The sequence below is a fragment of the Squalius cephalus genome (genome assembly GCF_949319135.1).
Source record: "Squalius cephalus genome assembly, chromosome: 5".
In the NCBI taxonomy this organism is placed as follows: domain Eukaryota; kingdom Metazoa; phylum Chordata; class Actinopteri; order Cypriniformes; family Leuciscidae; genus Squalius; species Squalius cephalus.
Window position 1 is genome coordinate 760,252 of NC_137126.1, and position 14,749 is coordinate 775,000.

At 40.1% G+C, this 14,749-nt stretch overlaps 1 protein-coding gene across 2 annotated transcripts in view; it reads right to left on the reverse strand.

Annotated features, from left to right (window-relative positions):
• Window positions 1-493: 493 nt before the first annotated feature.
• The window catches only part of abl1 (c-abl oncogene 1, non-receptor tyrosine kinase), a 44,232-nt gene continuing 29,976 nt past the window's right edge, over window positions 494-14,749 (reverse strand). For both annotated transcript variants that reach the window (XM_079872094.1, XM_079872093.1), the window contains 8 exons: window positions 12,630-12,902; window positions 12,018-12,102; window positions 5,914-6,091; window positions 5,021-5,205; window positions 4,794-4,946; window positions 3,818-3,907; window positions 3,607-3,735; window positions 494-2,980 (listed from right to left, as the gene is read on the reverse strand). In XM_079872094.1, coding sequence (XP_079728220.1) covers window positions 1,431-2,980; window positions 3,607-3,735; window positions 3,818-3,907; window positions 4,794-4,946; window positions 5,021-5,205; window positions 5,914-6,091; window positions 12,018-12,102; window positions 12,630-12,902 — 2,643 coding nt within the window. In that variant the 3' untranslated portion in view covers window positions 494-1,430. The remainder of the gene's footprint in view (window positions 2,981-3,606; window positions 3,736-3,817; window positions 3,908-4,793; window positions 4,947-5,020; window positions 5,206-5,913; window positions 6,092-12,017; window positions 12,103-12,629; window positions 12,903-14,749) is intronic.

The following is a 14,749-nucleotide window of genomic DNA, read 5'->3' on the forward strand; positions in this document are numbered from 1 at the left end:
TAAAATGGGAAGTTTATCATTTTATATAACTATTTTTTTTCATCAACACGTATAAGTTGAACTGTATATTTGTTTAAATCATCGGTTTTACATTTATTTTATGGTTACCATAAACATTGACTTACACAGTATTCAATTTCCGCGATTCCCTGACAACCATGTTTAAAATGAAGACCAGAACTACATCTGCATAATGACCGCACTCGGACAGAGAATGGACAGCACAGCAACATGAACTCTTTATGTTGTTCAAGTAGCAAAATTTCTTTGCATTTTATGCAACACAAAATTGCACCAAGGTTACAGGAAGAATCAACTGAAAAGAGAAAGCAAGTGACGTGTATTTACAAAAGATGAGTCTACAAAAAGGGTGAGGCTTGAATACACACGTAAAAAGTAGTGGCATGATTCTGAAGAGACAAAAACAAAACAAAAAACATGAAAAGTCAACACTGGAAGTACCATGTTGAATTAAAGGCAGCTTGTGGTTGGCTTTCTCCTCAGGCGTCACAGTCAGAGTTGGAAAAGACAAACTAATACTGAAGACAACTGCATTATTTCAATTACACAAGCTTTTAGTAAGACAGTCATTGACTCAGACATCCTCAGTGAGAATGATCATTTTAAGACAGGCGTGTGGTCATTGGATAAAGCTGTTTCCGTCAGTGGTGTGTGTGGAAAACCTTTCAAATGACATCAAGTGGTAAAAGAAGGACATCACAATAAACACATCTGTACATACACTGCTTCTTAAGCTCCGATTCTCACTTCCAAGTCTTTCTCCTCGAGACAGTAGTGTTTCATTCGCTCCTTAAGGCCACTGTGTATTTGGGAAAGTCATGTACTGTATGTAGTGATTGTGCTGAAGGAACACTTGTTCAAAACCCTTGCCAGGATCAGGAGAAGCTGGGAAAACCGCGCCGACTTTACAACCCCATCGGTTAAACGTCAGTCATGGCACAGTGTTGCAATCATACAATACTTGATCAGTCGGTTTCCTCATTTCACAGGGACCGTTCACATCGCACAACAAAGCCCTTCCTCGACCAAACCACACGGAGAAAAAGAGTTCAGTCTTTGTCAATACTATGATCTTTTTTTGTAATCAAATATATTTTGATCCCTAAAAAAATATTGGAAATTGTGAGGCGTTTCTCGGCCACAATCACCTGCAATGTTGAGATAATGCTCGCTTTGAGAAAATGCAAGAAAAGTCAAAGTCAAGTTGTGGAATTGCTTAGAAACACGACTCGAGTCGAAGGCACTTGGACCTTTCTACCTTAAGATCGCCAAACGAACTTTCGGGGACCTTTCCCCTGCTTTAGTGTCGTTCGTAAATGTTTCTCTGTTTGGCGTGAGGTGGGTTCCCTTGAAGAGTACGTCCACTTAGAGAAGAATCTAGGTATCGATTGCATCCGAGCTTTTCTCCGCTACCTCTGAACGATGTCAGTGATCTCCTTGACGGAGGAAAGCAGCTTGGAAAAGTCTTGAGGAGTGTTGGCTCCCCCGGTGGCCGCAGGGCAGATCTGCAGCTCGCGAAGACTGCTCTCCAACTTGTTGATGGCTTCTCGGAAAGCGAACTTGTTGCGCATCTGTTGGATAGACTCGACGAAGCTCACGCAAAACTTGGAGAGGTTCTTCCCGGCCTCCAGCACGGCACTATGGCTCCCGGTTTGCTCCGAGATCCGTCCGATCGCGGCTCGCAGGATATCTGTGCTGTCCAAGACCATCTCGCGCGTGATGCAGGAGTTGGAGAGTCTTTCCGACGGCTGGCGCGTTTTCCTCAACGAGCGGCGAGTCGTTATGAGAGGAATGAAGTTCGATCCGGGGTCTCCGGCAGTCGTTCCCATTCCCGGAAGCTGAGCACTCGGAGAAACAGGAGAGGTTTTAGCGGGAGGAACTTTCGAGGTGTTTTTCTGCAATTTCTTGGCACTTTCTTGGGAAAGACTTCCCTTGCCTAGTTCTGTGGATCCGGGATTAGGAGGATTCACTTCAGAACCCTTGATTTTGGTATCGGAAGACACATCAAAAGTAGGACTCCTCGAAGTCTTCCCAGATTTGGTGCTCGAGACGGGAGGCGGAGGAGGAGGAGCAGGTTTCGGTTTCGCGAACTTTCCCTTCTCCCTTTCTCTTTGTCCAGGGATTTCCGAGGTTTGCTTGAGCCTACGAGGTCTGATTTCATCCAGAGTGGGAAACACATTGGGCTTGAAGAGCTCTGCTTGCAAGGCACTTGTTTTAGAGGTTTCGGTTTGCGGGCGTCTCCCGAGCTTCGGCGTCAGAGTCAAAGGACTTGATCCGGGACTAGACTCCGAGTCCTTGAAGACTTCATCCGACGCATCCTCGGTTTTCTTGGGAAGGCGTGGAGGCGGGGTAAGGGTTCCACCTCTCGGCATGCAATCTGCTTTTTTGCGTGGCAAAGCCGGCTTGCCTCCGATGGTTCCCGACTCGAAGTGAGAAGACTGGATGTCGCGAGGCAAAGTGACCGATTTCCATTCGGATCGCTCCGATCCAGGAGGCATGCAAGATGCGGATGAAGACCTTAGGAAGCGCTTTGAGTTTGACATTGGGTCTTCTTCTGCTGACAGAGTTGTGGCGAGTTTCCCTGATGTTATTCCCGTGCCCTTTTTCCTTGAATGAGAAGGGAAGAGCTGACCGGGATACACTAGGGCTCCATTGGTGACTCCGGACCCAATCAATTTGGAAGGGTCAATGCCTTGCAAGGCATCATTGGCGGAAGCCCCGTTGTTGAAATCATCCCTGCAATCGGGACCCAGTCCTCTCCGATCCAGATGCCCATCCATCTTCCCGAAAGAGCTGGAACGTTTCGGGGGCGCCGGGGCCGTTCTCTTCTTTTTCTTGATGTAACTGAAGGGATTCATCCGGAACTTATCTTTATCTTTAGTCAAGAGCCGATCATCTTCGTTCAAGTTGCTGTCGAGGAGAGGCCTCGGGATCATCGGGAACTCAGGCTCTGCTGCGTCTGCAAAGGGTTCAACTCTTATTAGTATCGCTCACTAATCACAGGGAATTAAAGGGATAGTTCACCCAAAAAATTTAATTAGCCCATGATTTACTCGCCCTCAAGCCATCCTAGGTGTATATGACATTCTTCTTTCAGACGAATACAATCAGAGTTATATTAAAAAATTTCCTCTTCCAAGCTTTATAATGGCAGTGAATTGCTGTTTCTGTTTTGAAGTCCATAAAAGTGCATCTGTCCATCATAAAAGTGCATCTATCCATCATAAAAGAGCATCTATCCATCATAAAGTGCATCTGTCCATCATAAAAGTGCATTTTCATGATGGATAGATGCTCTTTTATGATGGATAGATGCACTTTTATGATGGATAGATGCTCTTTTATGATGGATAGATGCACTTTTATGATGGACAGATGCACTTTTATGGACTTCAAAACAGAAACAGTCATTCACTGTCATAATAAAGCTTGGAAGAGCCAGGACATTTTTTAATATAACTCCAATTGTATTAGTCTGAAAGAAAAATGTCATATACACCTAGGATGACATGAGGGTGAGTAAATCATGAGCTAATTTAAATTTTTGGGTGAACTATCCCTTTAACTAGACAGAACACAGCTTACCCGGGCTGTCACCATCCCTACTGTCCATATGTCTTCGTAGTGTCCTCGTCTTAGTGGGAAGTTCTGGGGCCTGTTGTATTGGACCCAGTGGCAGCTTCTTACCTTTCTTCCCCAACTCTTTCTCCACCTCTGCAACCCAAGAACATTTAAAACATGAGCCACAAGAAAGGTACATGCAAATCTCTCTATACCTCCAGAGATGAAGTCATACCATCAGAGATACTGGACTCTTGAAACATAGTCTCAAACGCCTGGTGGGTTTCAGCAAAAGAAGGCCGCTCTGCAGGGTTCCATCTCCAACCTAAAGACAGAAACACTAAAGTCAGTCCAAAGGGCAACTTAAGACCTGTAGGTGTATTCATTTTGACCCGAAACTAATTCTTTTTTCATTTAAAAATGTAATGTTCATCAGAGGGGTCCAAGACCTGAGGACGTTTGTCGCACTTGAACCACGAATACACAAAAGATAAAATTGAATCGAGTCAAGGATTTTTGTGGTTAAAATTTTAAAAAGTAACAAATCCTTCCCTCGCGGGTCAATTTGACCCCCTTAGGAATGAATGGTATGTGAGTAATGCTTCAGTACACATAGAAAAACCAAAAATCAAACAAAAAATGCTAAAACTTTACTACAAAAAGATTTTATGATGTCTACATGTGTATTTGAATGCATACTGAAGGGAGCTGACTTTAGGACCCAGCGGAACAGCTCATTTACTCCATATAGAGCTATAAGGCCATCTAGTGGCAAGATATTATTTATCTTATATATTATATAATTTATTTTCCACAAGTGGTCTGCAAAGACTCCCAATGTAAGATATTTTGAGCTGAATTAAAACGGTTATGCATGAAATTGTGAGTTGTTTTTAATTTAAGTTGAAAAAAATGTGAGGAATGTGCTTAAATTACTATTTATTTATTATTTATTGATCGAATCTAGTGATTTAAAGCTAAATAAAATAAATAAAATCTCCCAAAAAATGTGCATTAAAAAATAGAAAAAATATCAAAATGAAATAAAATAAGCTTTCTGGACAAAAAAAAAAATCTTAAGTATAATTTTAGGGCTTCGGGTCATTTTGACCCGCGAGGGAAAGATATGTTACAAAGTGCGAGGGAAGGATACAGTTTACTTGTAATCCTATTGGAGTCACTTTTCTTAAATAATCTGAAGAGCTGCTTACAGGCCCTCATGAGCTCATAGACTTTCTCCGGGCATCCCTCGGGTCGGTCCATGCGGTAATCTTTCTCTAGCAGCTCGTAAACTTGGGACAAGTCAATTCCAGGATACGGAGACATCCCATAGGTGGCGATCTCCCAAAGCAGGACTCCAAATGCTGAGGAGTTCAAGCAAGAATGTCAGTTCGACACAAGCATCAACAGCATCAGCGTTGCACTGATCTTTGCTTACCCCACACATCGGACTTGATGGAGAACTTGTTATAGGCCAGGCTCTCCGGTGCGGTCCATTTAATGGGAAACTTGGCTCCGGCGTGGGCAGTGTATGTGTCTCCCGTCATCAGGCGACTCAGTCCAAAATCTGCCACTTTAACCAGGTGGTTTTCCCCAACTAAGCAGTTACGGGCAGCTAGATCCCTGAAACCAGAACCAGATTGTAACTGGAAACGTCATTCATAATAGTTACTAATTCGACATTGTCCCAGTTTGTCCTGTATCTGATTTTGTTGTGCATAGAATGTTAAAACTGGAATCGTGTGACAGGAAAACTCTCCAGAAAATTGCACGCATCGCAATAATTACATTTTGAGCTCGAATACAAACAGTGATAAAAAGGATTAGTATTAGTATAATTATATAATTATTAGTATTAGTATTCAAATCGAAATTAGGAATCGTTAAAATTAAAACGATACCCAACCCTAAACACAACGGTGTGTGTAGGCTCTTTAGCGAGCACTTACACACACACACACACACACACACACACACACACACACACACACACACACACACACACACACACACACACACACACACACACACACACACACACACACACGAGCGTTTGAGAACACATGGAAGTGTTTTAAAAAAACAGGAGCAAGAGTGTTTGAAAGCACAGGACCGGTCTTCTTTACAACATGTTTTTGAAGCGCTGATCATTGTAGCCAATCACAGACATATCCGATGAGCTCGTGAACACAACGGCCAATCAGAGGCGTTTATGATCCCGCTCAACAGCGCTCAGAGCCTCACATTTTTACAATTTCAGTGCTGACTTGGTCCCGAAGTCGATAGTTTTGACACGGCTAGTGTCGGCGTCACATCGGCAGGTCTGCTCACCTGTGTATGAAGTTCTTCTTCTCCAGGTACTCCATGGCGGAGGAGATCTGCGTGGCCATGTGCAGCAGCACCACAGCGTTCACCTCCTGCCGGTTGCACTCGCGCAGGTAATCCAGCAGGTTCCCGTGCGTCATGAACTCTGTGATGATGTAGAAGGGAGGTTCCCGTGTGCAGACGCCTGACATAAGAGACGAACACAGAACATCCGCAGGAGTGATTTATACAGCACTGTTTCACAGCAGCTTTACAGAGATAACAGGACAATAATGCAGCAAAGTTTGTTTCCAGAAGAGAATAGCGTCACACTCCAGCTTAAGGAAGATCAGTGATGGTTCATTTCTGTTGTAAAAAACTGTTATTCATTTAGTTCATTTATATATTTATTAGGGCTGGGTAAAAAATATCGATTTCTCGATTTTAATCGATTCTTAAATCCCAAGAATCGATTAGTCGTCCTGTTTTCAGTTGATGAATGAATGGAACATTGTAGCGCATCCCATCCAATAAATCACAGTAATCTTTGTGCTTTGTTATTATTGATATGAAACAAAGTCTCAGATTTCAAATTATGTCCATTTTCTTACGAAATTCAAAAACATAAACAGCGTTTTGTCGCTGTGGCGTGAGATCGCTCTGGCTCAGCTCTAGAGAAGCACATGATCTTCTCCTCCGCCTTAATAACACCAGTTACAGCGCGAGATAAACATGAATGAGCTTCTGAAAGTGTGTTAAAAGGTAGAGTACAACTTATCGAAGTCCGTATCATGTCACATGGAGTCGCTCAACCGTGGAAAGACGTCAGTAAACAATTACATGTAACGTCACATTTACCTCAGAAAAAACATATCCAGTGACCATAAACTCGTCAGCTAGAAAAACGAACTCTAGAGAGGAGCATTTTGTTATATATATGCACCATATTATATATTCATTATAATTTTTAATGTTCTTCAATATTTAATGCTTGTTTGAATAAATCTGGAAAGCTTTTTTATGACAGCCACCAATGAAATTTTTATATAATTTCATATAACTTTATTATTATAAAAATAAATAAAAGTGTATTAAGTGTTTGTATACAAATCAGTTAATATTACAGTAGGCTAATGACATCTGACTCCCATAGTTTACAATAATAGTTAAGAGATTTGTTTTCCTTGAGAAAATTTGCAATGTATTGTACCTGATATCCAAAATAATCAATATTGAATCGAATCGAATCGTAATCGAAATCGAATCGAATTGTGAAATTTGTGTCAATACCCAGCCCTAATATTTATCCGCTCTGGAGTAAACCGTGATGTCCAGCTCATATAATGGTGTCAATGCAGGCAGATCAATAATATTGTAGAATATTAATAATTAAATTAAACTGAATGAAGTGAATTAAAGAGAATCATTCGTGTGTTTGAGAAGGAAGCTCGTCCTGTGCATCAGTGGAGACTCGTGTTCGATGTATTGTCCAGCGCTCACAATCACAGACCTACAGATTCCACATGAAGTCTGGCAATAATATTCTGGTTGAATTATTTATTTATTTTTTTTTTAAATCAAATTTTAAAACACATTTTCTTATTGTTGGTTTTCAATGATTTAGTTTAGTGTTCGTTATTTTATAGATCATTATGGAAGTAAAATAATGTCAAATGTTTTTGAAACAAAAAGCCTGTTGAATTGCACTACTTGAAAAAAATAGGCATTGCATTAACCATGCTTGCATTTTAATACATTGTATTTTAGGGCTTGCATTTTTATGGGCTGAAATTCAACATGGTTGAATATTTAAGCTGTGAATATTTCAATTAAAAACATTTCAAACACATTTTCCTTATTAAAAATTCAATAATCCATATTCACCTTTCATATTTCACTTCCAAAATACTCAAACTGTTTAAAAATACAACCTATAATATTCAACAGGCAATTTTCGGTCCATTTTATTTCGCTTTGCAAATTCGCTTCCACAAATTCGGTGGTTCAAATTCGACAGAAAATATTACGTTGACATCCATGAACTGCAGGAAGAGCAGTAGATTACCGAGCGTACTCTCCATCTGCTGTTAGTCGGCTTCACCAGCAGGAGGTGCAAAAGCTCGTGTTGTTGACGAAGACAGAGCAACAGTTAGAGCAAGCCATTCATTCATAAAACTCATCAATGCAAGTGTATTTGTGATTATTATGACGGCGGTTTTATGTTAAATTCAGTGTCTTCACAGTTACTTTCCCTGTGTAGCCTACAAGCATCTTTCTCTACCGTTAACAAGATTATAATGTTATTCCCCGATGCGGATATACAGATCCAATATTACATTTTTGAGGTTGACATATATTTCTCTTGGTTGTTTAGTTGCCTTAACTTTATATTGTGGCGATGTGCTGCATGCAAGCTATTAGGGTTTCCCTCAATACTTAAGGATTCACCAGCTGGACATATAAAACGCTTAACGTATAGCTTAATGGACTAATTACAGTGATATAAAAGACCAAACTCGTTTAATGCTGAGCGTTTCCCAGTGATAGACTCACTGGCATAAAGTTGGCTTGACGTTGGACATTCGCACATTTAGGGACCGTCTCTAAAGTGTATACGACTTTGGTATACACGTTTCTAACTTCAATAGCATTTGAATAGAACAACTTACAGTCATAAAACCAACTATAAAGTGTTCATGTAGTGTCAGGCATAATGCGCACCCTTTGGATTTTTTTATATTTATTCAATTAAAGTTTGCTATTGAAGTTAGAAACGTGTACGCTAGTGTTTTATGCAACTTTTGAGACGGTCCCTAAATGTGCGAATGTCCAATGTCAAGCCAATTTTACATTTATTAGGCTACATTTAGTCATTTATTTAGCAGACGCTTTTATCCAAAGCGATTTACAGTTAAACTAACAATAGGAGGACAACAATATGCAAGTGCTATGACTCTTCCCAGTTTAAGCTAATGCAATACACGTAGGCATAGCCTATACTATACTATACTGTAGAGAGAAGAGAAGAGAAGAGAAGAGAAGAGAAGAGAAGAGAAGAGAAGAGAAGAGAAGAGAAGAGAGAAAGTGTTAGTATTGATCAAGTGTTGATTTTATGCCAGTATACGCTCTGCATGAAACTTTGCGCGTTACGTTCATATTCTTAGTCCATCGAGCCTATATAGTAGCCTACAGCCTACATCCCCAATAAGATGCTTGTAGGCTACACAGGGAAAGTAACTGTGAAGACACTGAATTTAACATAAAACCGCCGTCATAATAATCACAAATACACTTGCATTGATGAGTTTTATGAATGAATGGCTTGCTCTAACTGTTGCTCTGTCTTCGTCAACAACACGAGCTTTTGCACCTCCTGCTGGTGAAGCCGACTAACAGCAGATGGAGAGTACGCTCGGTAATCTACTGCTCTTCCTGCAGTTCATGGATGTCAACGTAATATTTTCTGTCGAATTTGAACCACCGAATTTGTGGAAGCGAATTTTCAAAGCGAAATAAAATGGACCGAAAATTGCCTGTTGAATATTATAGGTTGTATTTTTAAACAGTTTGAGTATTTTGGAAGTGAAATATGAAAGGTGAATATGGATTATTGAATTTTTAATAATGAAAATGTGTTTGAAATGTTTTTAATTGAAATATTCACAGCTTAAATATTCAACCATGTTGAATTTCAGCCCATAAAAATGCAAGCCCTAAAAATACAATGCATTAAAATGCAAGCATGGTTAATGCAATGCCTATTTTTTTTCAAGTAGTGCAATTCAACAGGCTTTTTGTTTCAAAAACATTTGACATTATTTTACTTCCATAGATCATAATCAGTTTTAATTTGAGTGTAATGATCTGTCAGCACTTCAACCCTGCGTTGTTCTTAGATGTGCTTTATAAATAAATAATGAAATGAATGTGGTGGATTGGGAACAGAAATGCTGCTTCGATGACATTTCCGTCTCTCGTTTATCTCTGGAATAATAATAGGCTGTTTCTCGGTTTCCAATCAACACACTCGCCGCGCTCTCCCAGCTAATTAGTGCATCAATCCTCAAATCAATCCCTTTATATTCTTATTTATTTCTGGCTTTTTCTTCTGATGTGTAATTGTTCCCAACATTGTTTTTAATCATTATTTACCGTTTCAGATGGACTTAAACTGGAGTCTGAGGACTAATTACTTGATTAATTATGATCACCTGAAGACCTGCTTTCTATATACTCACTGAAGATCAGTGAAGCTGTCACACTGACCAAGGCAAAGAGCCGAAACGCTTGTTAACTTTATCTCCTGTTTACAATTAAAGATGTTTAGAGTGCAGACCTTTTTTGCATTTTTGTTTCTCTGTTTCCACAGTCCTGGGGTGAGAACCAATCCAAACATCCAGTTCAGCGGCGGGCCCGTTAAGTGTCAAACCGTGCTTTAACGCTTGGAGTGTTTTAGAAAATGCTCATATTCTGATTGTAGATTGTAATTCTGTCCGCTCCTGTAATGGGTCATTAGTAGTGGCAGAAGCAGACTCACGTTTTTATTCATCTTGACTGTGTGTCAGAGTGAACTGCAGCGCTATTGATTCTTGTTAAATCCTACGTTCAATTTCAGTTTGTTTTTCATCAAACCAGAACACGTGGAATATACGGCACTCGTAGCATCGAATCATTCCCTCATTATTCTGAGTCTTTTTAAAAAGCTCGATGCTGGTTGATATTCACTGCCACTGAGTGGACGAGCGAGAGTGAGACTTAAGAAATAAATAAAAATCTGCATATTTGGTCCAAAAATTAAAGACCGGCGTACGGCATTAGAACAACACCAGGGTGAGTAAATTATAACTTAATTTCCTTTTTATGGTGAACTATCCCTTTAAGGGGAGACACCCCAGGTGACTAGGGGAAAAAATTACCTAATAGATATCAGCATGAAACTTCCCCAGCTGATTACTGACATTAAGACAAATATCTTTTGTATTACAAGCTTTTAGAATATTTATGTTTAAATATGCAAATTAGGCAGTATCTCATTAAATACGCACTAATTTGCATATATTTCCAGAAGAGAAATCTGAACATTGGATAAAGCCGGATTCAAAATTCTTGTTTCATTTTGTTGACATATTAGAGTCAAAGGTTTTTACAGAGGGGATTTCGGATATCTCTTTTTATCGCTCCATTAATCAGAAAAGACTGTCAACAGCCATAAAAAAATCTATTTTCGCCCCGTTTTTAGGTATAAAATGTTGTATAAATCAGAATCTGATCAAACCCCTCAGTAAAAGCCTTAAGAATATAGATAGGAATACAGGTGGGAAGTTTGGTGTGTGTAAGTGCTGCTGAAGTGGAGATTTCGGCCTTTAAAATTGACATCAGCCAATGAGATTTCGCTTTTAGAGTTAAATGCCCCATTGTACTTTCACGATTGGTTGCTGATAAAAAAGGAAATTTGCCAACGCCAACTTTTGTTGAATTTAGGAGAAATCTACAGACGCAAACAGACAAACTGTAGTAAAATAAAGACCTAAATGTGTATTTTGGACTTTTTTCACCACAGGTCTGAACGAAGACATGTTACTGAAGACAAAGAGCCCAAAATCTCAAAATTGACCAGTGGAAAAAAACGATGTTTTGCCTGTCGTGTCTCGCCTTAAGCAATACTTACATCTAATTACAAATGTTTAGAAGTCTTTCCACCTCTGCGAGTTATTTGATGGTATCGTCATCTCTAAAAGTGTTTTAATGAAGAGAGTTTAAGGCTTCGTGTCAGGGGAAAAGAAGACTGTGTCATAACGATTGCAATCTTGTATTCTTATTCAGAGTAAATGGAGTCGTGCAGTCCATCATATCAACTCCCAAAGTCAGTCACTCCCACAGTCCAGGAATGAACAGCCCTGGCGATCCGGCCTTTAGATGCTGTGGCCAGAGGCACCGAGGCCATCGACTCAGTTTACTTTGGGAGTATTCTCTATTTATTTAAAGATTAGTTGGGAAGCACTTCAGAAATGGGAACATTACAGGATCACAGTGTAATGCAAGAGCAGGACACAGGAGAGAGGTGGGTCATGTGCTTGATCAGGCGTCTGCATCTGTAAACCTGTGTGTGAAGCCCCGACGGACACACTCACCTAACAGCTGCACCAGGTTTGGGTGTTTGATCTCTTTCATGACGGCAGCTTCTTTTAAAAACTCTTCCACTTCCATCGTGTCTTCCTGCACAAGAGCAAAAAAACAATTCCCAACAATGATTCACTGTTTTATGTACAAAACTGTGTGATTTAGATGAGAACGTTCATGCTCTGATTCAGTGCCGTCCCGAGTCAGAGAAAACTATGCAAAAAGCAAATAACTTTGATGACAATTTGAAACAAATTGATTTGTCAACTGGGAGAAGCTCGTCACATTAATGTCAACGTGGACCTCGAAAAAAGAATGAATAAAACTACAGCAGGTCAAAGCAATTAGTGCTGTGAAACGATCTGTGTGTGTATTTATATATACAAAATAATTATACACAGTACACACACACTTTTATTTTGGATGCGATTAATTGTTTCAAAAGCAAACAAAGAAAAACAATGCAAAAAGCAAATAATTTTGATGACAAACTGATCGGTCACCCATCGAATCACACGTCCACATGGACCTCAAAGAGAAGATTGAGTGAAACTACAGCAGGTGAAAGCCACCGCGAGCCGGACGGCCGTAAGCAGAGCTAACGCAGTGTGTGTGTCACGGACCTTTAGTGTTTTGACGGCCACAGTGAGGCTGTACTTCTTCCAGACGCCCTCGTACACCTCTCCGTACTGTCCTCCGCCCAGCTTGTGCTTCATGGTGATGTCCGTGCGCTCCATCTCCCATTTGTCGTAGTTGGGCGACACGCCGTAGATGGTGGGCTTGTTGCGTTTGGGAGCCGGGTAATGCAGCGTGGTGATGAGGCCGTCCGCCACCGTGGAGTGATGATGGACCAGCTCCGCCAGCGTGTTGAAGCGGCTCTCCGACGACACGTACAGCTGAGGACACACCACACACACCAGATCTGGATTACCCATCACCAATACTGACAGAGATTATTTTATGTCCAATAACAAACATTTAATGATGATTTAACGCTTGCACTTTAACACGTGCACATTAATATAAAACAACTTATAGTTGTTAGATACCTTGTGCATTTTTGGCCAGATATAAACAAACATAACTGACACAAGACATGTCAACAAAAAATGTAAACTTCAAAAATAGTTCAAAAACATCAAACCGATTATCAGTCGATCTCTAGATGCGCGTTTCTAAATATCACTCTACTTTTAACTTCAAATCTCTGAAACACAGCGGTGAAAGCTGGAGTGAGAGGTGAAGCAGCAGCTGAAGACATCCGTCAGAAACGCTGACACACGGCACAGGAATCCCGGAGCGTTTCCCGTGGGTATTTTTCCTGGTCAGAGAATGTAACATCCAACAGTGATGCACCGTTTCCTGTGAAAATCCTTGTTTTTGTGCAACTGAGTTTTTACGAGGCCTCTTTAGTGCATTAAAGCATGTTTAATACATTTATAATCATGTATTGGAGTAATTATTGTATTTTTAGTACTTCAGATGTTTATAAATGGCTGGGAGTCCAGAAAGACTTAATCTTTCAAGTGTCCTGAATGGAGTTATATTATTCTGGCTGTATAATAATTCATTAAATACAGCTCTCATTACAAGTGATAAACTCTTATACAAGTTATCTGTACATTTCTGCTGCTCTTCTGTAATTTTTTACAGAGAACTTCTACATTTGTTTTTGTCTTGTTTTTGTTTTTCTTCATCGCGTCACCTTCAGGATTTGGCACTTGCTGTGTGAACACACACAAATAATGGACATGACTCGAACAGGTTTAATGGTCCTGAAAACAATAGTCCCACTTGAGCTCCTCGCGGTCAGAAATGAATGGGAGACGAGTTTCCTCTAGTGGAAGCGTTTGGTACTGCAGACAAACAACATCTCACTGAACGCTCATTTACTGAGATATCAACCTCAACTTTGGAACACAACTTGTTTAGATTTATGGCTTTGATTTTCTCACAGTTTTAGAGAAAAACATGTTTTTGAAACTAAATATTTCATATCAAAATTTAAAATAGTATTTTTGCACATTTTTCATAACAATAAACGTAAAATTCTGTAACTTTTTCACTTGAGCCATAATCTGCCAAGTGTCGTCTTTGAAAAGAGATCAAACTTCAGTCTGTCGCTCTAAAGTATTCAAGATTTACCACAGTTTAAGTTGGAAATTAAATGTTCAGGTCTATGCTCAAAAAGTGAATAAATGGATTATTAATGAAGTGTAAATATAATTTAGTACCATAAAATCCCCTAAAAATACAAAATATTAAATAAAAAAAACATTATCGAACTAAAATATAGTACATTCATTTCAATGAAATGATAATGTTTGACGGACACGTGAAGAGCACCAGAGGGTTAAATCTGAAGCTGCATCTGTGAGCTGAACTGGCGTCTCGGACTCATTCCTGGCGGATTACAGTGGAGAACTGCAGTTAAGTGTGTGTCGAGGCTCATGCAGAGACCAGGAGCGTCAGGCATGTGAGGAATGGATTTATGGATATGTCTTTCCCCACTGGAGTCTCACAGGACTGGACGAGCCTCAATCACTGTGTGACTGAAGGCCTTGGACACGAGTGTTAATTGTGTCAGAGTCGTGTGTGTCAGAGTCATGTGCTCACTCACTCACTCACTCACTCACTGACCAACTCACTCACTCACTCACTGACCAACTCACTCACTCACTCACTCACTCACTGACCAACTCACTCACTCACTCACTCACTCACTCACTCACTCTCACTGACC